We start from the raw sequence: 24,610 nt of genomic DNA on the forward strand, positions 1-24,610 counted from the left end.
TTCATTTCATAGAAATGTCATTTCAGAGTTTCTTGTCAAAACTAAAAGGATATTGTCATTGCATTCTTTTCGACTTCTGTCATTGAGAAAAATAGACTACCTTGCTTGAATATACTTTGGTCTTCCATTGTGTGAATGTGTTAAGCAGGGTCGGATTTACCATTGGGCCAGATGGGCCCCAAATTTTGGAGGCCCCCAAATTGTCTTGTGCATGTTCCTTTTTAACCCGAAAACACCATATTTTGGACCAAGATATGATAAAATGTCAAAATTCTTCGCGCGCACTGGCTCTTTATGTAGCAAAATGCACCTTAATTTTGGGCTAAAATGGTCTGGAATTGCCTTTTTTTCACATGCAAATGTCCTATTAAAATCGGAAAAAAATTATGCTCATCCTTCTAATGTAATGCTTCCGCCGCTACTGTCGATCGCTTTTTATTTGTAAACCAAAACTTGCACTTGAGTGCACATGCCTTCCATACGGTGAGTTTGGGGCCTCCAAATTTTGGCCTGGCCCAGGGCCTCCAAAAAGGTAAATCCGGCCCTGTGTGTTTGCAAAGCCATACAATGTTTTCATCATGTTTATGGTTTATTAATTGACCTAAGTAAGAATCCATTTCAATGTTGTTTATCTATTAATTTTGAAGGGACCATTTCGGTAAACAAGTGTAAACACACATTGAGTTCTTAATTTCAGAATTGTTTTCAAATGATAATCAACTGCAATTATGGTTGTAAATGTCGTTCAAGAGGGGAAAAGTGAGCGCAAAAAGGTTCCTCTCTATCAGAATGGGAAATTCCAAAATTCACGTGACATATCTTTAGAATTTTCTAATTTGTCATATGTTTTGATTGAACACGAACAATGAGTATACAATGTATATTCTTTGTAACAGCTGACCCAGTAGAAAGTATAGATCTTCAACAATTACACTACTTCTAGAGCATTGGGGCGCACCAATGTTCTGGAATCACAAATTGTAAGTTTTTCTAAAATACAATCATGACAATTATTAGTGATATTGGACATTGGGGGCTGATGATGATTGGGCCTTCATTTCCATATTTACCATGTTTACGCTACTCATTCTGGAAGTTCGTAAATACGTGTAAGTAATGCTTTTCCTGAACTTGTTAAGGTACTCTGCGATGGTTGCTAAGCAATAATGATATCATGAAGTCATCTGAACGAACTGATGAGATGAAAGCGATGAGGTACAATATGATGAGTACTCTTAACTATAAAATGAGGAGAGAACACAATCAACAACGAATACGGTGTGAAGCACACCATGAAACACTGGCGTCTCCTCCCTTATCCAGTGAGGTCTCCATTAATGTCAAATGTAAGTTTTCACTCATTTAACGAACACGTTCGCTGTGACGCATTCAAGCCAAATGTTAAAGACTACACAGTTGTATTACAGATATTTTACTGCAAAAAAGGAGTTACATGCATGGGGTCCATGCTTTCCATTTTTTATTATAATTCTGTTATATCATAATTATTCAAAAATAGTTTCAGGATTGTTGTTGTAAAGGTTTTACGTGACCCGTTAGGGGATGTGCAATAATTATGTACAGGTGGTTACATTTCCAAAATGGCGCCAAAAATTGATTTATAACACTAGATTTCCGTTATTTAATTGTTGCTACATTTGCAGTTTGTCCAACAGAAGTAACCATTTCTGATTGTCCACCGTCTGTGGTAGTCGATGGCGTGAAGACAATCAAATTATCTTGCAGATCCTCAACGAGCAATCCACGAAGTACCATAACATGGTAAGAGAACTGCGATACTAAAGTTCCGTAACCCGATCGACAGCATCATCCCCCGATTTTTCGCATTGTTGATGAGTTTTTGTTAAATGACCGTCATTTTTATTAAATTTAGCCCAACGATTTTAAATATCAAGTTCATCAAGTACACCATGTAAAAAAGCTCAACTATACTTAATTAATAGCATACTTCTTGAAATGATGTTTAAAGGTTGCGGTTTTGCATCCATTCACAGCTTGATAATTCTATCACTTATAGGTCTAACTCCAGATTGATTTGTGGGATTTTGGGTACTACTCTTTTTGTTGTTGTTGTTTCAATTTACAGGTATTTTAATGATAACCTACAAGAATCTGGACATTCTCCAAAATATATAGCTTCAACCTACTCTGGGGAAACTACCGAACTGTATTTTACATCTCGTCCGTTGACGGCCAACGATGTAGGGATGCAGTTTAAGTGTTGTGCCGATATTACAACAGAGCACATCTGTCAATCACGTACGTGTAGTGAAATGTGTACCCCTGCTATTAACTGTAAGTACATTTTTTATTGAAAAATATAAATATTATCAGAATTAACAAATGATTAATCATTTTAATTTTTTTCAAATGAGTAAGGAAAAGGAAATGAATGTATTAAAGCCATATTATAACATTTCTTTAAAAATAGATTAGTATTTATTTTCCATAAAATGTTAGCTTTTACTGTTAGATATGTCCCTTTTAATTTTGAGCCGAACAAGTGAGGTAAAGCAAAGAAAATGGGAAATTACTACTAGCGCCAATGCATATTACTCCGGCTGTTGTAATACATGTACAGTACGATCCTCTGGCGTATGCGTGTGTCCCGCACGCCGTGTACGTAGGGGTGTGCCTATGAACAACACATACGCGTTCGACTAATATTTCTATCGTAATAATAAAACGACGGATCCGGCGGTTTATTCAAAATCACGGAATTTTACAGCACCTAAAGTCTTGATTTTTGCAGAGAATCTTTGTTTACTAAAGTACATTACAATCGTGTAAAAACCTGAATTAAATTTTTTGAGGGCGTTCTTCTCAGCAAATGTTATAATATGGCTTTAAGCTCCATGTAGAATACAAGACATCAAGTTATATTCCTTCCATTCAACGCTTTACTTTCATAAACTTATAATTCTGATTCAAGCAAAATCGAGTTTATTGTCCTTAGTTTTTCATTTATATAGTTAGTCCTGATTCATCATCATCATCATCGTCATCGTCGTCGTCATCGTCGTCGTCGTTGTCGTCATCATCAGTAAATTCGTCTTGACTTTTTTTTCAGTTGGTGAACATGATGAAGGCCAACAGTTTCCTATAACGTTAATAATAATCGTCAGCGTATGTGGAGTTGTACTGGTAGTCGTCTTTATTCTGGTGATAATTTTGAGCCGGTACGATTACAAAATATGTATAGCTCTTGTTTACAATATTATTGTTTGGTTATTTAATCATGATGGTTACACTGACTTTTGTTCTTTGATACCGAAGATTGAAATATTTTATGCTTCTATGGAATATAGAATGATAATTACTTATCATCACGTATCATTACAGCGTCACAGTAACTGACACATAATTATTATGCCTATAATTTATAAACCAATCTTGGATTTTGTTTGCTAAGAAAACTTTATTGTGTTTGTTGTCTTATTTTGTTTTATTATCTGTCCATTTCAGGAAAATAATAAGATGCCACGGTAAGTAATGCATGCGAAACTGAGTATAAATACATTGGCACACCTAATATAATAACTGCCCGTTGCAGTTTGCAATATTAATTTTGTAGTTTCGATTACACTGAGCAGGAAAATGGTAAATCTATTAATAATGATAGTGATGACATTGCATTTCATATTTCCTGCCGTTCAGACAACAATAATTGTCTTTATAATCCTCATTGTTATTATTAGGTTGTTGTTCTTGGGTTAGTTGCAAGGGCACACTTTTACTCTAGTCACCTGGTGGCTTTGCCATGCACCCAGATGCTTTATTTTTCTATCCTATTTCTTCGTAATCCTTAAAGTCCCCAGTACACAAGTTTTGTTGTTCCCAAAACAAAATATTGTCCCATGGGTGGGGGATGGGAAAGGTCATTGAACTTTACATGGGGTCAAATTTCAAGCTTAATCAAATTGTGTCGAAAACATTACTAATGTATTCCTCTGGTCATAAGGATTCAGAAAACGTATAGTTTTACCTATCTAGGATGTACCGTTCTTGAGTTATTACCACAAAGGTCAAAGGTCAATCGTTGACCTCTAAAAGGTCAAATTTTAAACTTGCTCCGAATTGGATGAAAATGGTGTCAAAATCTTCGTTTTATTAAATGATCTTAAGGGCTGGGGTATGAACGTTTGGACAGTATTTATTGTGGGACATTAGAGCACATCAGACATATCGAATTGCATTCTGAATACGAAGAATGTCATTCTGATATCAAATAATTTTGATTTTTGAAATTCGCAATTTAATACACATTTTATGGCAAATCATTAAAATTGATATTTTTGATATTTAACAGTACTTGAAGTAAACTTTATAAATCTGATGATTTATACTTAAAGTGTATGTAGGTGGGATGAAAAGCCGACGATCAATTGAAAATTTTGACCTTTCGTATTGAAGATATGGATTTTTTCCCCAAAACACCAAAAAAATTAGGTCTTTTTGGGAAAAAATCCATATCTTCAATATGAAAGGTCAAAATTTTCAATTGACCGTCGGCTTTTCCTCCTGCTACATACACTTTCAGAATATGTCATTAGATTTATATAATTTACTTCGAGGACTGTTATATATCAAAATTTGAAAAATATCAAATTTTTATAATTTGTCATAAAATTTGTATTATATTGTGATTTTCAAAAATGAAAATTATTTGATATCAGAAAGACATGCTTCGTATTCAGAATGCAATTCGATAGGTCTGAGGTGCTCTCATGTCCCACAAAAAATACTGTCGAAACGCAATAAACGCTCATTTTAGATCCCTTAAATATTGCTACTTAGCAATGTAGGATGCTTCAATACCTAGACCATAGAAACCCGTTGATCTTGACATGTTGTGGTGCGTAGGTAAAGAAATAGGATAGAAAACTAAAGCATCTGGGTGCATGGCAAAGCCACCTGGTGACTCGACTATTTGTTTAGCACGTAGTGCTATTAAATTTAAACCAACACAACACAAGAAGAAAGTCCTCACTTATGTAACCCGTCATAAATTAAACCCTGTTCATGTTATGAAAATTTGTGATAGACGTGTACAGCATCTTGTTAGCTCCAATTTGAAATCGCATTTACCACCAAAAGCTCTAAATTGGCAAATATTGATTGAGTATTTGGAATTCATAACGATCACGCAGTCGGCATGATGGCATGGCCAAGCTCGCTTACCCTTGATGAGCCCTTGTCGACTATCCCAGGAGCCCGTACAAAGCGCGGGTGATTCAATTGGTAATTTGTAACGCATTAATAATTTGTTATAACGCTTTACTGCTGTATGCGCGAGCATGACGCGGTCGACATTACCTGCGGTCACTCCGGGCTATGTCATGGTCACGTTTAAAGCTAATCTGTTTCTGCGCATAACCATGCCAATCAAGTTGTCATAACATGCGCAGTTTACCATACATAATGGTCGATAATGGCAAACGAAATCATTTTAAAAATGTTTATCCAAGGCTAATATCGATAACCCGGACGGGAGGACACATCATAAATAATTAATTTTTGGTGAAGACTTGAATACGGTGCACTTTGTTGGCTTCTGAGCTGATGGCGGACCGGTAAAAGGACGTCTTTTGGACTTTTTTCTGTGTTATGTTATTTACGTATACGCATCTGTCGATGTATTCACGTAGAAAATGCTTTAAAAGAAAGCATTTTACCTTCCAGGAACTTTTCAAAATTTTCACAAACATAGGGTTCTGTATATGTTATTATTCCCCGTAATGCAGGTACAACGCCACCGTCACCACGTCCGAAACCAATTCAGACCAGACATGCAAATAGAAGTAATGGCAACGGAAGAAGAACACGTATGTTCTCTTTTTTATTTTTGTTCTACAACATTAGGCTATACCAGTTCAGTTGAAAGCCACACACCCACTATGGAGGACTTAAACTTCCCCACAGGGAGTGTGAATTTCAAATGCGATTACCTGAATGAGCGACTCCATTTGAAATCTACACCCCAATGTTGGAGATTACGGTCATGTCTTCTATAGGGGAGGTATGGATTTCAACTGGAATAGTCTAACCGGAGAATACCTGCACTGCGAGAGCAAGTATGTACTGAAAACCAAATGCACTTAAAGTCGTTTAAGCTGCCGGGGTTCGTACCCCGGACCTCAATGATTCAAAGCGAAGACAAAGTTTAACACGCTCCCACGCTCACCCACATAATATTTTTTTTATAGAAAATGGCGCACATTGTCTCGGTATAATTTTAACCGATAGGTGCCAATACATCAATGCACCCAACCTGCCATTTCTGATTTGTATACATCGCCTCATTTGGCGAGAAGAATAACTGTAGCCAACCCCCTCTCCTGTGACCGCGCAACGCGAGCAAAAATTTTCATTTGATCTTTCGAACTCACCGTACCATAATACAACAGGAGCCCGCAGGAATTCATCTCAAAATGTTATTGCAGTCAATATAATTCAAAAGCTCGTTTTGTTTGCTACACATTTCAGTGTCGCTCTCTCTGTTTTTGTAACTTAACGGATTAGGCCATTTTATATCGACTTTCGAAAAGTTTTTTGATACATTCATTGATTTCTCAAAAAGTAAAAATCGCAGTTTAACAAATAACGGTTCAAATGAAAGCCATTATTGGGGGCTAATTGTTATATCACTATGATAGGCCTGACACCAATATAAACACTTGTTTCGGTGACCCAAGTTCATGGTCATTTCTGCTCACGCACTTTTTTACAGATGGCCTGGAATTTCATATTTCGGTTTCAGCGATTGCCCGAAAAAGGTGGTATGTTTTTGAAAAGCGTTTCCGCTTGGAATGTAGATAGTTATTGTTGCTATTACTCTTCGCGATTATTTATTTATGCCCTCTTTAGCCGACAATTTTCAATGCATTTTACACAATAGATACGTCGCTTGCATAAATACCGCTATTTTTAACAGTATCGTTTTTGTTAACCAACATACCATCAAAAAGAGTTCTCAAGACTTCGATGAAACCATAGATACCAAATCGGACTGCATGTGATGAACAGATTTTACACTAGAATCAAAAGAACCAGCGTAGGCCCTCTCAAAATGTACTTTTTTTAAATATCGCGTTGTGATAAAAATGACTGCCTTTTCCTTGATTTTTATAACAAGGAAAAGCTTTACTTACCTCAAACTTCAAACGTAGTGCTGTCTCAGTGTCCGTTACTGGTTGGTATTATTCAGATTAAGCGATTTTCATGATTTAGGCCTACTTAGCCTACATTTGACCAACTATTTAACCACACCGTGTACGAATTCCAAATATGGCGCTGCATTCAGTATCACACTAACGACAAGGTTATACTAAGATGTGTAAGACTTTCTGACACTATATTCACGGTTGTTCTAATGGCTATTCAAACTTATGACAAATTTGGCTGGTTTGCGTTGTTCAATACCATTTCACCCTGATGTGACAGTGACGTCACATCCGGGGTCACGTCAGTATAAAGCTGGTTTCATACTACCCTGCCGGTTGCAATGAGCGGCGTGCGCACGCGCATTGCAGACAAACGGGCACAATCAAGGCTTGTCATTGGTTGAAACGCTCTGCCGCTTGCCGGGTGTTCGTGATCGCGCGCCATTATCGTGATGATCGGGGTTCCTTTTTTTGTGATGAAGGCACCAGCCGAAATGTCCGTTTTCCAGAATGCAATGAACATAACTCTGTACTCCCGCAGGGAGATGATGTATTTTGCGACACTCATACCCCCCTGGAATAGTGCATGGTGGGAAAGAGGGAAAAGGGTCTCAGTACGAATTTTATTAGGCGCAGCATCACTCGCTGGAGTTCGATGGCGCTGGTGTACATACGCACGCGCTTAAAGACACCGCATAGATGCGCGAGCGAAACAGCTGTTCACAACGCGTTGACATCACTGCCACATCGGGGTGAAAAATGGTATAGGTAATAGATGACTATGAAACCTCAAACTCGCCCCTCGATAAAGGTTGGCAATTGAAGCATGCCTCAGTTTAGCGAACTTTGTCTAGTTTAATGCGATGCGAGTACAAGCGCCGCTCGGACTCTGAAGGTTTCTGGATACCGAATATGAGTTTAGATTAGGCCTATATCATGTCCTCTAGGCCATATAATTTATTTTTGGAAAGGAAAGTCTAATCTCGGAGCCTATTCAATTGAGAAGGGACTGGATTTTGTCCTAATAATATAAAAATTAATACTTGTCGTCCATAACAAGAAATAATGCCTCGCGATTTTTTTTTGATATCCAGCCATAGTATTTTAATTGATTAAACTGAACATGAAGCTATATCTTTACTAGCTTCATGCACTAATTTGCAGACCCGCCCGGACTTCTACATGTAGTGAGTACCAAATTAGATTGTGTTTACAAGAAATAATAAGCGCTGCCTCCTCGAAATTTCTTATGCCATCAGCTTTGATGATTAAATATTATCTACAACTCCACACCTGTGTTCAAGGCCTTACTTTTATCTATTGACCTCAAAAGAAAGGATTAGAATGATCAGAATGCCGTCCCTGACCCCTTTCCACACATTAATAATGAGTCGGTAAGGGAACGTGCTACCGTTATACTTCAGTGAGTACGTATGGCTACTACGCAGTTCAATGGCCTTATTGTGATCTGGCGGGCGTTTTAAAAGCACGGTCCCTGACTGCGTGGGCATATTTCCGGACAAGGAACAATAGAGACCAATTGTCTGGCAATGACGTCACATGTAATCCCAGTCTATAGTGTGATTAGAACATTATAGGCTGGTGGTCACTTATAGTGCGATCAGTACGAAAAGTCCAATGCGATTATTAATGTATTTTCTAAAATTAAAAGAACCACTTTTAGCGGGAATTTTTGTAAGTTACACAGCTGAAGTTGTGAAAGGGTTGAAAGACTACAATCCCGGGGGGGCCACTTCCATGACAGATATGCATCATGTGCCTCGGGATAGACCCCCTTTTTTAAACCGGCTTGTCCCCAATGACCCCCTTTTTTGTGTTATGGTCCTACCTATTACCCAATGACCCCCTTTAAAAAAATTCATGTACTCAATGACCCCCTTTTTCTGTTTCCTGCTATACCCAATGACCCCTTTTAATTCCCAAATGTAGGTGGTATTTGTGTTCTCCTCCAGAAATAATGAGATTTTTCACATTTCCAAAGTGGCCAAGTTGTTTTTACGCAGTTTGGCACTTATTTATGTGTACTTAATGATACTCTTTTGGCAATCCTGTACTCAATGACTCCCATTTTACTTTTTGTTACCCCAATGACCATCCTTTTTTCAAAGTTTCATACCGAATGACCCCATTTTTATTCAGGTTGTGTACTGAATGACCCCATATTTTTGTAATTGTACATTTTACCTGAATGCCCCCTACTTTTAACATGGCCGAGGCACATCCCTGCCATTTCAGATAGGGAGTGCCTCCCCCGGGACTACAATATTACGGCATAAACAAGAATTTCTTTGTTTGGTCGTTATTCCTATAGGCTCATCCCTTAAACTCTGTTGGTTATATTTCAGATGATCATGATGATAGACGCAACAGCGCTACTGACTCTGTGGTCTCTTACGAAAATCTAGGCAGCGATATTGGATACCTTGAACCCATGGAGGATACAACTTCCCGTAAGACATAATTCATAAAACAAAATTGCAACTAACAAGGTGGTTGACAACAGTTGTGTTGAATAAAGTGATTGTTGTTTGCTTACAGAAATATGTATCATCATTTCACCTTCACGTTTAACGTGCTTAAGGGGGTACTACACCCCTCGATAAATGTGTGTCTAATTTTGCATTTTTCTCAAAACTAATAACACAGTGGTAACAAAAGTTATGTATATTATAGGGCAAGGAATCCAATTACTACACTGGAATTTCAGTGACCCAAGACAAGCGGTTTGTTATTTATGATCAGAAATAAGGTACCACTAGGATGTACCTCGTTTCCTATCATATATACTGAACCGCTTGTCTTGAGTCACTGAAATTTCAGTGTAGTAAGTGGATTCCTTGCCCCAATAATATACATAACTTTTTTTACCAGTGTGTAATTATTTTTTGAGAAAAATGCAAAAATAGTCACAAATTTACCACATGGGTGTAGTACCCCCTTAAAGTGAACTCACTTAACTATTTTCACCAGCTTCTGCTCTCAATCGGATCCACTTCAGTAGGGAAGGTTATGCCTTACCTAATTATAGCAGGGACAGGGTTCATGCTGATGTTGATGCTGTTGTGTATGGTAATCGGCAACCCTCAACAGCAGGTAGGAATAAATAAATAAATAAATAAATAAATAAATAAATAAATAAATAAATAAATAAATAAATACAATAAATAAATAAATAAATAAATAAATAAATAAATAAATAAATAAATAAATAAATAAATAAATCCAAGTAAGGTAAACCATCCTCAGTAAAGTGCTCAACCAAGAAGGGAGCTGGAATACATTTAAAATAGACTTGGTGATTTATTAAAGCATTATTTACAATATTGTTTCATGCAAGCCAGCCGAAGCCGACCTACACTCGTCACACCGATCTACACTCGTTATTCTGACGAGTGTAGATCGGCTTCGGCGGGCTTGCATGAAACAATATTGTAAATAATGTTTTAATAAATCACCAAGTCTATTTTAAATGTAAATAAATAAATAAATAAATAAATAAATAAATAAATAAATAAATAAATAAATAAATAAATAAATAAATAAATAAATAAATAAATAAATAAATAAATAAATAAAAGTAAGTTGCGGAAAACCTTTCAACAAGTTCATTCGGAATGTTGAATTAAAGTCTGATGAAACCACTAGCGTAGTGGTGAAACGTCTTTAAATTGTGAGTAAATAAACTTTTCAGTTGGAATTGTTCAAACCGAACAAAATTCACAAGTTGCGGAAAAGTTCACCAGCTCCTGGAACGTTGCAGGGTATGAATTCTATATTATGTATGCCTTCCCTGCTCTGCATGTGCTACGGACACAAGACTTCACTCCTCGAACAAGATTTTATCAGTTATGTTATTGAAACGGGCGCGGGTCTTAATATGAAAATTATATAGCTATTTACGATTTACACATAATCTGCAGGCTTGAGCGCGTTATTTTGAACAAAATTATTAAAATAACAAAAATGTAATCTTATTATTGTGGACTGGAATAACGGAATTACATCTTGCTGCATTTGCAACATTTTTTCATTTGCTAGACAGTGAGATTGGTTTGTTTGTTTGCAGGAGCTATTAGCCGACCGCCAAAGAGGACACCACGCATTTATGACGATGTTGCACCAGATCTTGAAAAAAAATGTATGTAGCCTATGTAATGTAATGTATTCCCGCTCCCCTTGAACATCGCTGTCTGCTTTAATATTATTAATGCCGTATTATATTAAGGTGGTACTACACCCCCTGATAAATTTTGTGACTAATTTTGCATTTTTCTCAAAAAATAACAACACAATGTAAAAGCTGGATTCCTTGCCCCTATAATATACAAACTTTTGTTACCAGTGTATTATTATTTTTTGAGAAAAATGCAAAAATAGTAATAAATTTATCAAGGGGTGTAGTACCACCTTAAGCAGTCGTAATAAGACTTTGATGATGTTTGGCGCGTCTAAAGCAGTATGCAGACTTTTTATTAGACGTACAATATTGTATGTAACATATCTACGACATTTAATCTATTGCCATTCTATTTCCAGTAATGTTTAAGTTCTAACGAATGTTTGATGACGTAAAATCGATAATATATTTCTACCAGATATTATACATAATTAAAGAAATGGAGCTCAGACAAACTGGCATTATAATAAAGGAGAGAAAAAATCAGAACCGTTCGGATTTGAACCAGCGTGCACTAACGATTACATGTAATCGTTGGTGCCAGTTTGTCTGAGCTCCATTTTCTTTAATTATTTTATATTTTCTCAGGCATGTATCCTCTGGATCCTCGCATTTAATATTTAATGTCTCATATTGACTGATGTCATGCTATGACACAGCAGATAGGCCGCCCTCTCTAATTATAGATATTATACATAACATATTATCAATTTTATGTCATCAAACATTCGTTAGAACTTAAACATTACTGGAAATAGAATGGCAATAGATTAAATAACGTAGATATGTTACATACACTATTGTACGTCTAATACTCGGGGTCTGCATACTGCTTAAAACCCCGAAGCATCATTTGATCGAGAAAGCAATAATCAATATATCGATCAATAGACGCCCGCACACCACAACATCAATTCGCTACCCGTTGTTTTCAAGGCAATTTTTAGCGATATCGCTAGTCACGACTGAAATGCTGGATGCTTTGTACAATACAAAGCTGGACTTTTCACCAGCGACTGATTGGCACACACTCTGAACACATTTTTTTATTTAAGGGGGTACTACTACCCCTGCCCAATTTTGTGCCTATTTTTGCATTTTTCTCCAAAATTATAGAGCATTGGTGACAAGGACTACAACTACTGCACTGGAAGTTCAAGTTCAGCACAGACAACAGTTGTGTAGTTACAGTCAAAAATGAGGGAATACCAATATTTGAACAATAAATCAATAACTACTTGCCTTGAGTTGCTGAATTTTCAGTGCAGTAGTTGTAGTCCTTGCCCCTATAATCATGATAATATACATATCTTAAGTCTTGTCACCAATGCGCTATAATTTTTGAGAAAAATGCACAAATAGGCACAAAATTGGCCAGGGGTGTAGTAACCCCTTAAGGTTAGCATCTATTTTACACTGTTGCGATTTGGTAGTTCACAGCGTCTTGCGAATGGTAGTGCGCATTGGCAAAAATTGCATTGATCATTTCATAGCGAGTGTGTAGAAGAATTCAAATATCACAGATATACTTTTGTAGGTCCTGTGGTTCTTGAGTTTATGTTGTAAAGAGGGCTGAAACAACAACACTTTGGTAAAACGTTCATAACTTATTAACAACAATAAATCAAGCAAGTATATGATTTGTAGCATGAACCTTTGCAAAACATTGCAGTGTTATTTTTTAATAATATATTGATTTAGACAATGCTTCGACCAACAAATGATCGCGTCACCTTAACGCACGCGAAGCAGCAAGAATTCAGTCCTCAGCAAGTCCTCAACTTCACCTTAATATGAAGATGCAGCTATATACGATTTACAACAACAACAATGAACAATAAAAATGTATATAGCACCAATCTACAAAAAGTCAATGATAGGCAGACGCAAGAAATCAAATCTGATAGACTTGTTGGAATAGATGGCATTTTATCCTGTTCTTGAAAATGCTAACAGTCTGAGCATTCCTAATATGGATGGGAAGTTTGTTCTGTTCTTTTGGTCCAAAGCATGAGAAAGATCTGTCCGCGAACGGAACTCAGAGCTTTAAGTTAAAAATAAAACTGAGTAGATGATGTAGATGATCGCAGTTGTCGGCGAACCGGTTGTGGCTGAAGCATATCAGAGATGTATACAGTTTGTAGCAAGCTTTGTAGACCAAAAGGAGGACTTTGAAAATGATGCGTTGCTGTATGGGGAACCAGAGGAGCGCAACGAATTCAGGAGTGATTGAATCAAAATTTTCTACACTTGGCAATGATCCTTGCTGACGTGCCGCGCGTTGAACATTTTGGAGTGCACAGTTAAATGCCCATTCAGTGATTTGCTCATCCTGACGATCGTAAAAATCATCAAAATTCATATTTTGGTACCTTTGTCATTGTCTTTTTTTTAATTTGATTTGTTCGGGTTGTGACAACCCTGGATAACCCAAGAAAGCCTCTATTGAAGCTTATTTCCATTGGGGTCCATTTGAACGCCGGGACGGGTTGGGAACAGTCAGGGGTTAACACCCTACTCTTTTCGAAACTGGCTGCGAGATACATGTACAGGTATGCCTCTCTGCACACGGGACCGACGGCTTAACGTCCCCTCCGAAGGACGGAGTACTTTCATGATTCATTTACCCAATTCTAAATGAACCATGGAGAGAGCGGAAGTCTGAATTTAATCTACAGATTTTGCTAAATAATTTCAGACTTTTTTTTTCCAAGTCAATATCCCAGCAAATCACCACCGCCGGGAATCGAACCCGGGACCTCATGCACTAAAGGCAAGTACCCTAACCATTGCGCCACGCTCTCCCACATGATGTGCTAACATAGCCTGCGAGTGGTTCAGCCGAAAGCCGTGTATTTATACTTCGTTAGTACTGCTGTTTTCTTCGTTTTTTTGCCCAATTTGGTCATTTCAAAAATACCAGATGACAATTTGAATGACTTATCCTTTAAGCAATTTATAAATAGTATTAATTTTTTTACACTTGCACTGGGATCACTGAATGGGTCTTTAACTTAGCTGCTTCTGTCGTAAGCATTTTGCGAGCCCTATTAAAGTTGATGAGATCATGGCAATTGGCAGTCTTGATAACATTTGCAACATTGGAGTCCATTGTCAACCCAGGATCAAGCTTTGACACAGCTTGTGTTACATTGAGTATCCAATGTGACTATGTACCAGATGACCACCCAGCAAACACAAAACGTTTTTTTGGATTTTTGGTTTTGGTAAAAACGTTTTAATAACATTAAATGTCGGGTTATATTAAGGTCATGAAAACGTTATAAAACGTTTTTTATGAAAACACACTACAAACATATTTTTAAAATGTTTTTAAAATGTTGTTGTAAAATATATTTTTGCAAACATTTTTTGCCAAATATTTTGTCAACACTTGAATAACATTATGTAAGAATATTTGCAGTACGTTATCAAAAAACGTTGTTGAAGGTTATGAAAACGTTTTATACCCTTTATATACCCTTTATATAACCCGACATTTAAACGTTATCTGGCAACTTCTTCTAACCTTTAATGATGACGAAAATGTTTTGTGTTTGCTGGGCAATCAGCAGCCACTATCACCTCGTTCAAAAACGACAGATGAAATGGCCCGGGCACAAACCATCAGGTGAGCTAATGAATATCTATGCTCTATATGACTAGCAACATGAGGCAGGCAAGACAAGTAATTGAACAAATTGGTGTTGTTCTACGATGTTTTAATTGACATAAATTAAACACTGACGTTTCGTACAAAAGTACTTTATCAAAGTGAGAAAATAGAGAATGTCTGCGAGTGCGGAAATCAAAAATGAGAAACGCGATGTTAAAAGGTGCGTAATGGAAATGGCGCAACACGCAAATTAAGACAGAGAGTACCTTACCATCAGTACATCACAAACTTAATCAGCAGGGCTATATTACTCTTTCCCCAGTTGAGATCACATAAATACAGCTCAGGCAGCCCGACCGATGATGATGATGATGATGATGATGATGATGATGATGATGATGTTGATGATGATGATATGATGATGATGATGATGATGATGATGATTAAACATGATCCCGAGATTTCTAACAGGGTTGCTCTGAATGGGAACGTTGACACCAGTATAATCACCGAAGGCCAGTTGAAATGCGCTCTGTGACACACCGAAAATACTAAAAGGTTGGCTAGAAGAGGATATGCCATTAATGAGACTGCGTTGGGTTCATCCAGACAAATATGAACTTAACCAGGCCAAGGGGATGTCATGCACATCCAACATATCTTCCCAGCGCTGCAGGAATACTTAAGGCAAGAGGACACGAATGGTGACTCCTTGTCTCTCCATTGCCCACAAGATGTTATTGTGGATTTTAATTAAGATTAAGCTGCTTGTAAGCAGACTGAAACGATTCATGCAGACAATTCTCGGTCATGTAGTTTGTAAGCTGCTTAGCGCGCAATTACTTTAGACAAAAAGGGTAAGTTGCTCACAGGCCAATAGTTCTTCATAATATTATGATCCAATGTATAGCATTTTATTACAATTTCAACCTTGGATGGGTGAAAGGTGTATAACAGAGATTTCACCATCCATGAGAGGGCAGAGAATCCAGGTCGGGCTGGGTGCTTTGAAAATTATCACATGAAGATCATCCACATTGATCATCGTAAATGTTCCGACATAGTCGCAGAGGTTTCACCGTTGGCATAATTGAGATTGTCCCTTATTTCCTGTATTGATTGCCAGTGAAATATGTTGCAAAGCGATCTGCTAATTCAGTATCAGAGTCATGGTCCGGTATATAGCTTTTAAACATAATCTACCGATTTGAGAGCGTTATTACGAGTATATGAAACGAAATTATAGCACATGTAGCCAGAGTAATTAATATTAGTAATAAAATGTGATTTTATATTTTAAATTATTCTAGACTCGAATGATGGAAGAGAGACGACCCCTTCAATGATATCTACACCAGGTACAGAGATATAAAATTAATGTTTTATTTAAATATCAATTGTTCGGTTTCTCACAAATTGCCATATAATGGTAATTGGTGCAATTTGCAAAGATCTTTTTGTGTAATCATTTTAGACTTCAAGCAATACTGTAACATTTCTATAAAAATATGAGTTTTCACTTTTAATTTTGAACCGAACAGTGTAGTAACTGAATTTCTTGCCCCTATAATATACATAACTTTTGTTGCCAGTGTGTTATTATTTTTTGAGCAAAATACAAAAATATTCACAAATTTATCAAGGGGTGTAGTACCACCTTAAGAATGTAGACAAAGTAAAGGACTTAAATAAATGATTTGTGATGCTTTTGGAGATATGTCACAAGACAATTCTCGAAATAAAATATATTGATATTAATCCGCGATGTTATGAGGCCCGCCGATTACGAGCTGATTAAAGTATAGTATGGTTTCTCATCTGGATTTATTATGTTCTACAACATTTTGCATAATGTTTACGTTTATTAGTACACAAAAGTGCTTCCATCTCATTAGGATATGAATGTTAACATTTGCAATGTATGACATGTTACAACAAGAAAATGTATTGAAAACTACATGACGAGTCATACATTGTCATCATCTTCATGCACCTTCATCATCAAACCGCACCACCACACTCATAGAAATTGTTCGTTGGCATTACTCAGTAAGTTGATGTAAGTCGTTGCGTCAACTTTCCAAGTAATGCCAACGCGTACAATTTTGAATAACGCTGACTCGATACCATTATGTTGGTCGCACTCATTTGCACTTACTTTATTGAGTTGTTACAACTCAGCAAATGAAAATAGGTTAGCATAATTTTCTAGAGGTGTGCTATAGTATACAAAATTTTGCACTGATTACAAAAATAAATGTTTGAATACTGCTAATTGTGCAGAAAATGATCCATTACGTGAATTAAGTAACAAAGTACCAAATTGGAATAACTCAAAACAAGTACCAGTAACTTAATATGAACGAGTTACATCAACTTACATGTTGAGTTACAATAACTCAACTAATTGGTTCTTTGAACTTTGTTTATTTTATCAGAAGTTGGCATTACTTAAAAAGTTGACGCAACGACTTACATCAACTTTTTAAGTAATGCCAACAAAGTTGATTAGTTGACGGAACTTTTTGAGCTTTTTCAGCATTTTTGAAGTTACTTTTACACTATTTTTGAGTTATCCAAACTTACTCCTTTTGAATTGCGCCAACAAGGCGAACAAGTCATTTCTATGAGTGTACCCTTCTCCAAACAACCAACTACTAGTAACAACTACTTACAGTTTGTAATTGCTTTCTTTTATCCAGATGTTATTCCAAACACACCTTCCAAAATTGCGTTGAAGCCTCCGCCCAAACGTACTGCCGGTAAGCCATCTACGGCCAAACCTGTCGTTGCTGTCAAGCATGGACGGTCAACATGGTCAAGATTGAGTACTACTCTGACACTGACAGCTCCAAGGCTACAACCTGGCACGGATCGTCAATTTAAAGGTAACACAAACATCAATTAAGGAAAAAAAAACCTTCATTGAGAGGGTGCACCCCCAAATCACTCCACGTTACGGTTAAAATAGTCCACCGCTTATTCCAGCTTGTTGTGGCTTTTTTTCTAAACATATACGCCAAATTCGCACGTTTTCAGCTCATTTGCTTCCGACAAGTATCTACATGAAGTAGTCTAAGAAAGATCCCCGAACTGTTATTTCTGAGATGAAAATTGAGTGAATTTTTAGGGTTAAATTTGCACCATTTTCCTTCGCGGCAAAATAGCCAAAACGTCGATGGTTCGCACAATGTACAGATAAAACAATGCTCTACACATTATTAGGTTTACTGTGATACCAAGCTCTATATCTGAAATTCGACATTTCATTGCAAAAACGTGATCCTGATGTGTACACTTTTCAGATATATCCTGTTTGAATTTTCAGTCGGACAAAGAAAATAGCTATTTCATTCCAGCGTCTAAACATCGCCAATGCGTCGACCGTTATTAAGGTCGATCAACTTCATGTAATTATGAACATTCCGTAGATTCACGCTTTGACGTACAAATAAGACGTGTACCATTAAGAATGAACGTCCACCTATATGCCAATCATTCACACGAGCAATAACACTTTTCAGCAATACACAAGCTCGACTAATCTCAGAGTACATGTTAGTTCATTTAAAAGTACATTAGGCCTCGTATCCATAGGCTGTTCCCTTGTGGCGTGTGCCCTTGTTCCGTGTTTACTTTTTCCCATGTGACCTGCCACACAGACAACGAACCTTTGTTTTGCTTAGTGGCCGCTACGGTTCGTTGTCTGTGTGGCAGGTCATATGGGAAAAAGTAAACACGGAACAAGGGCACACGCCACAAGGGAACAGCCTATGGATACGAGGCCTTAAAATCGTGTAAAAATTAGAATTAAAAAAACAAACAAACATTGAGGGCGTCCTCCTCAGGAAATGTTATAATAACCGAACACGCAACGTAATCCACCAACGCCATAACATATTAACAACACAACATATTGTTTTGGTGTCGTTATAAAGATTGTTTGTTTGTTAAATGTTTGTTTCTCTTTCTTTATAGAAAAACCAATATCTCAGTTGTCCCAACAATCAGGTGGAGAATCTCTAAGATCCCAATTAGCAAAGGCTTTGGAGAAACGTAAAAGACATGACCAACATCAGTAACCATGGTAACGCTTAATAAAAATCCCATCCCATTTTTTTCTTGGAATTGGGACTGAGACAATACATCCATCTACAGGTTTAAGAAGACGGTGATCTTATGATGATCAGAATCAGCATAATTAGGAACAATTGCGAATTAGAACCGCAGGTTTTCGCGGGTCGGACGATCAACCGTCTTGATTTCAAACATGTAAAGATCAATTTGAACCATCACTGACACTTACCTAAAAAATAATGAAACTTCGAGAGTGTCAGCCATTTTTTGCACTAAAGAACATCTGCTCTCTGTTAATCAGAGGATTTTGTATATGATTCGACTTGTCTCATCTCAGTTTCATTTCGAACTTGTCTCATCTTTTTTTAGGATGGCGAGGATTATCCACATACGCACTACACTTCTTCTCGAAGCAAGTTTAACTATTCTCGATTAAAAATTCGGCTTTGAGCAGGAGGGTGAGAGTTCATCAGGGCAATGTTGGGTCGATTGGTTGCAACAATGCTGGACTTATATTAACCATAGATAGTATTAACGCGTTTGTGTTCGTCAACTATACACACTTAAAAATATATAACCCTTTTTTAGTCGATTCGATGACAGTCGCTTGCAGGGTCATAAAATGACCCATTTTTGGCCCCGTGCGGGGTCATATTTGACTACAAAAGTGGTTGTTTGCAATGAAACGAGGTCAATTTATTTTAGTCGGTGCATATTAGACCACATATTTTTTAAGAGTGTAACTTTAGTCGCATCCACCTACGCGGCACGCCAATTGATTTTCTCTCACTAAGTGCAATGTGAGTGGGATCACACTGACGGCAGAGAAGAATACTAGCTGGTCAGACGGTCTAATTCTATCAAACATTTGGTATTAAAATACCTCAACAATCGCGCCATATTCCATCGATTTTGCTACCTTGTAAAACTGTAAAAATATTAACTAATGTATTTTTCCCGGGGTATTTTTGTACCTAAGTACTACCACACCTGAATAATATCATGCAGGAATCAAAATGGCCGCCAATGGCGCCTATTGTTAAATCGTGACGTAATTCCACTCACCCTTCCCATAATTCCAAGTTCCCTGCTTTGAAACGAGAATCCTCTGCTTTGAGACGAGAATCCCCTGCTTTGAAACGAGAATCAATTTCTTTGGCCGCAGCTTGAAAACTATTCAATTCTCTACCATATTATAATGTGGTGTTCTGTTTCACGACTACACCAATTTTCAGAGAATATAAATTTAAATTAAACTTTAATTTATTTAAATTTAATATGTGGATCCTTGCAACACTAGATCCCGGGACTTGATCCTGTTTCCTACTAGAAGTTAGTTTATACCAAAATTCATTCCCACAAGGTAATCCATCTCCTTTTTATGTGGGAAGGAATTTTGGTACAAATTGACTTCCGGTAGAGAAGCCCAGGATCCACGTTTAGGGCATAGCCTATATAATTAATAATAATTTATAAAGCGCTTATATAAATAATTTAAAAAGCTAGCTGTACATAGAGCAAAGAACACCAAAAACAATTTAGATACTGTAAAAGTCAATATTTTCGCGAGAAGATGTTTTCGTGATTTTGAAGATTTTGTCAATTGCACGAGAATTAAATTTCACGGTTTTGATATTGATACAATAGAAACCTAATGCAAACGGTTATTTTCGCCAGTTTTTATTTTCGCAATTTTATGCAAATAAAAACCTCCAATGATACTGAATACATGTATTAATATGCTAGTAAAAACGATAGCGATCAGAAGGTCAATCCCGTTTGCAGCAGGGGCGTGCGCAAATGGGTTGGGGGGGCAGGGGGCATGTTTGTTGGTCATTCGGGAGAAATTCGGGGGAAAACGCTAAAACCGCACCTTACACACCTAAATCAGACTCCATTTGGGGGAACTGAACAACCTGCCCCCCCACTGGTTCCCAGCTAAAGATTAGCGAAAATCGGTGCCAATTACTATTGTCAGTCATAAAAAAACCTGATGTCAATGACGACTGTTCAGAATAACAGAAATGGGTTTATAGCAGATTAAAGATAAAACTGTAAAATAAGGCAGATCAGTCGACAACTCTGGTCACTAAGCAAATTCAGGGCCGTCGCTATAGACCATTTTCTCATGGGAGGAGGGTGTCGAGAAATAAATTTTGCTGGTATTACCACCGCTTGCTCATCGCATAGAAGACACCCTCCCCCACAACTGTAACCCAGGTTTTTTTCCAAGCTGTCCCCAGAATTCCTTTACCAGGAATAACGCACGAAAATGTGATAAAGTCCCATCGCAAACGGTTATAAAAGGCTGTCAGAAAACGTTTAAATGTCGGGTTATATAAAGGGTATATTAAGGGTATAAAACGTTTTCATAACATGGAAAAACATTTTTTGATAATCTACTGCTCAGCAAACAAAAAATGTTTTACAGAAATGTCGGGTTATATAAAGGGTATACAAACGTTTTAATAACATTCCAAAAACATTTTTGAAAACTTAATACAATACATTCTAAACAGAATGTTATTTTGGGGTTGAAAAAATGTTTTGCGAAAAATGTTTGCCCAAAATATTTGCAATAACGTTTTAAAAACGTTTTCATGACCTTTATATAACCCGACATTTAAATGTTATTAAAACGTTTTGGAAAATACATTTTAAGAACATTTATGTGTTTGCTGGGTGCAAATATTTTAACATAATGCTATTTAAGTATTGACAAAATATACAAATACAAACCAAAATGTTGGGGGTTTAAGGTTGGTCTGAACCCTGGAATTATGAAAACTTTCGGGCCTCATAACTGCTAAATTATTAGTCTAAAAGTATAATATAAAAGTATACATTTTTGGAATGGAAATGACTTGCTCAATTCATCTGTGAGGTCCAATTTGGGCCAAAATGCTCATTTTTGGAGAGAATCACAAAAAACGGTTTTTTTGGCCCAAATTTTTTCGTGCAACGTAACAAAAAAATTGTTCGGCCAAAAAAATTTTTTTATTAATTTTTAAAAACTAGATAAAAATATCTAGGGACTGTTTTTTCATTTTTTTGAATTTTGACCAACTTCACCAAAAATATTTGAAATTTGGGCGAAAATCAGGCTTTTTTATGAATGATTTTTTGACCATTTTTGGTGCAAATTTCTCAAAGTTGGTCAAAAAAATGAAAAAACGGTCTCTAGATATTTTATCTAGTTTTTAAAATTAATAAAAAAATTTTTGGCCGAACAATTTTTTTTGTTACGTTACACGAAAAAATCTCAAAAATGAGCATTTTGGCCCAAATTGGACCTCACAGATGAATTCAGCAAGTCATTTCCAGTCTAAAAATGTATACTTTTATATTCTTTAGACTAATAATAATATTTAGAAGTTATGAAGCCTGAAAGTTTCCATAATTCCAGGGTTAAGGGCTGGGGTATGAACGTTTGGACAGTATTTATTTTGGGACATTAGAGCACATCAGACATATCGAATTGCATTCTGAATACGAAGAATGTCATTCTGATATCAAATAATTTTGATTTTTTGAAATTCGCAATTTAATACACATTTTATGGCAAATCATTAAAAATTGATATTTTTGATATTAACAGTACTTGAAGTAAACTTTATAAATCTGATGATTTATACTTAAAGTGTATGTAGGTGGGATGAAAAGCCGACGATCAATTGAAAATTTTGACCTTTCGTATTGAAGATATGGATTTTTTTCCCCAAAACACCAAAAAAAATTAGGTCTTTTTGGGAAAAAAATCCATATCTTCAATATGAAAGGTCAAAATTTTCAATTGACTGTCGGCTTTTCCTCCCTGCTACATACACTTTAAGAATATATCATTAGATTTATATAATTTACTTCGAGGACTGTTATATATCAAAAATTTGAAAAATATCAAATTTTTATAATTTGTCATAAAATTTGTATTATATTGTGATTTTCAAAAATGAAAATTATTTGATATCAGAAAGACATGCTTCGTATTCAGAATGCAATTCGATAGGTCTGAGGTGCTCTCATGTCCCACAAAAATACTGTCGAAACGCAATAAACGCTCATTTTAGATCCCTTAAGACCACCCTTAACTTTGTTTTTAACCCCAATGGATGTTGTGGTTTTTTTTCCTGTTTTGACCCTTTTTATCCTTTGTTAGTGTGACATACGTGTATCCTTTTGGATCCATCATTTGGTTCCCTGATGGTCAGTTAGAGCAGGATTTTCCTGTTTTTACACTGTGTCTTTATTATCAATAATTATATTACCCGGTATATGTATTATGAAAATGCTTTTTAATAAACATAATGTATCATTAATTAATTTTGCCTGTTGTATTATATTTTTTAAATTTGAATGTTGACGTTTTATTTGTGACCAATTAATTACATCAAAATCAGCCATAAATGAGATAAGCCTATGCAAAAATAAGGAACAACATAACACAGGTTTAATAACTTTGCAACTAACTATGCTATAGGGACTCTAAACATAAAGCTTTAAGGTTGGCAACTATTTTAAACCGTTGCGATTTGGTAGTTCACAGCATCTTGCGAATGGTAGTGAGCTTTGACAAAAATTGCATTGATCTTTTCACAGCGAGTGTGTAGAAGAATACAAATATCACAGATAAACTACTTTTGTAGATCCTGTGATGATGTAAAGAGGGCTGAAACAACAACACTTTGGTAAAACGTACATTAACAACAATAAATCAAGCAAGTTTTCAAAGTATATGATTTGTAGAATGAACTTTTGTAAAACATCAAAGTGTTACTTTTCAATAATATATTGATTTAGACAATGAAAATTGAGTTTTTGGCTGCTTCGACCAACAATACCTAGCGTATCCTTAATGTCCCCCGTTCTTAATGTAGTGCCCTCTTTCTTTACGTCCCTGCAGGGCAACAATGACCGCCATTGTTTCTATGCAATACAGTGGGGACTGAACACCAATGTATCTTAGAGCCATAAAGGTGAAGAATAAGGCGTAGAACTGGCAAAAGTTGACAAAACCAAAGATAAAACCCCGCAATAAAACTAACCCATGATGTACCGAGGCTGCGTTAAAAAGCCTAGTGATGCGTACTGTTAACAGTCTGGAACCCACAGGCAGCTGCATAATAGTACAGGACCAGCCTTTAGAATCCGTGACCAAATCATAGAACAAAAGTTTGAGAGTCATTTTGGGATCTTTGATTTATTCTGAATAAATTTAGCTTGGGCTCACCTCCTGAAACTTCCGGGCATTCCGGGGAGAGGTCAATCAAGGTCACATGGGGGTCAAATTTTCAGAATGCTCCAATTATGTCAAGTAATAATATCAAATTACTCATATGGTCATGAGGATTCCAAAAATGTATAGTTTGTTATGTGTCAGACCTTTCAGGAGGGCGCTATGACGAAAAATGTCCATAGGTCAACGACCTTTTTGAATTCTGACCATAGTTAACAACGTCCGATTTTGGTGTCTAATTATATGTTTTCTTGGTTATAGAAAACCTGACTGCTATGGACTCAGGTGCAATTTTAAAACAG

The 24,610-nt window shown here is 36.5% G+C and overlaps 1 protein-coding gene across 1 annotated transcript; it reads left to right on the forward strand.

Moving 5' to 3' along the window:
- Positions 1 to 5,825: 5,825 nt before the first annotated feature.
- LOC140156534 (uncharacterized) lies at positions 5,826 to 19,331 on the forward strand. The gene is made up of 7 exons (XM_072179475.1): positions 5,826 to 5,846; positions 9,517 to 9,655; positions 10,176 to 10,298; positions 11,272 to 11,343; positions 16,309 to 16,356; positions 17,701 to 17,886; positions 18,977 to 19,331. Exons 1-7 carry the CDS (start codon positions 5,826 to 5,828, stop codon positions 19,078 to 19,080), a joined length of 693 nt encoding a protein of 230 aa, XP_072035576.1. The 3' UTR covers positions 19,081 to 19,331.
- The last annotated feature ends 5,279 nt before the right edge of the window (positions 19,332 to 24,610 follow it).

This window comes from Amphiura filiformis, chromosome 7 (genome assembly GCF_039555335.1).
Source record: "Amphiura filiformis chromosome 7, Afil_fr2py, whole genome shotgun sequence".
In the NCBI taxonomy this organism is placed as follows: Eukaryota; Metazoa; Echinodermata; class Ophiuroidea; order Amphilepidida; family Amphiuridae; genus Amphiura; species Amphiura filiformis.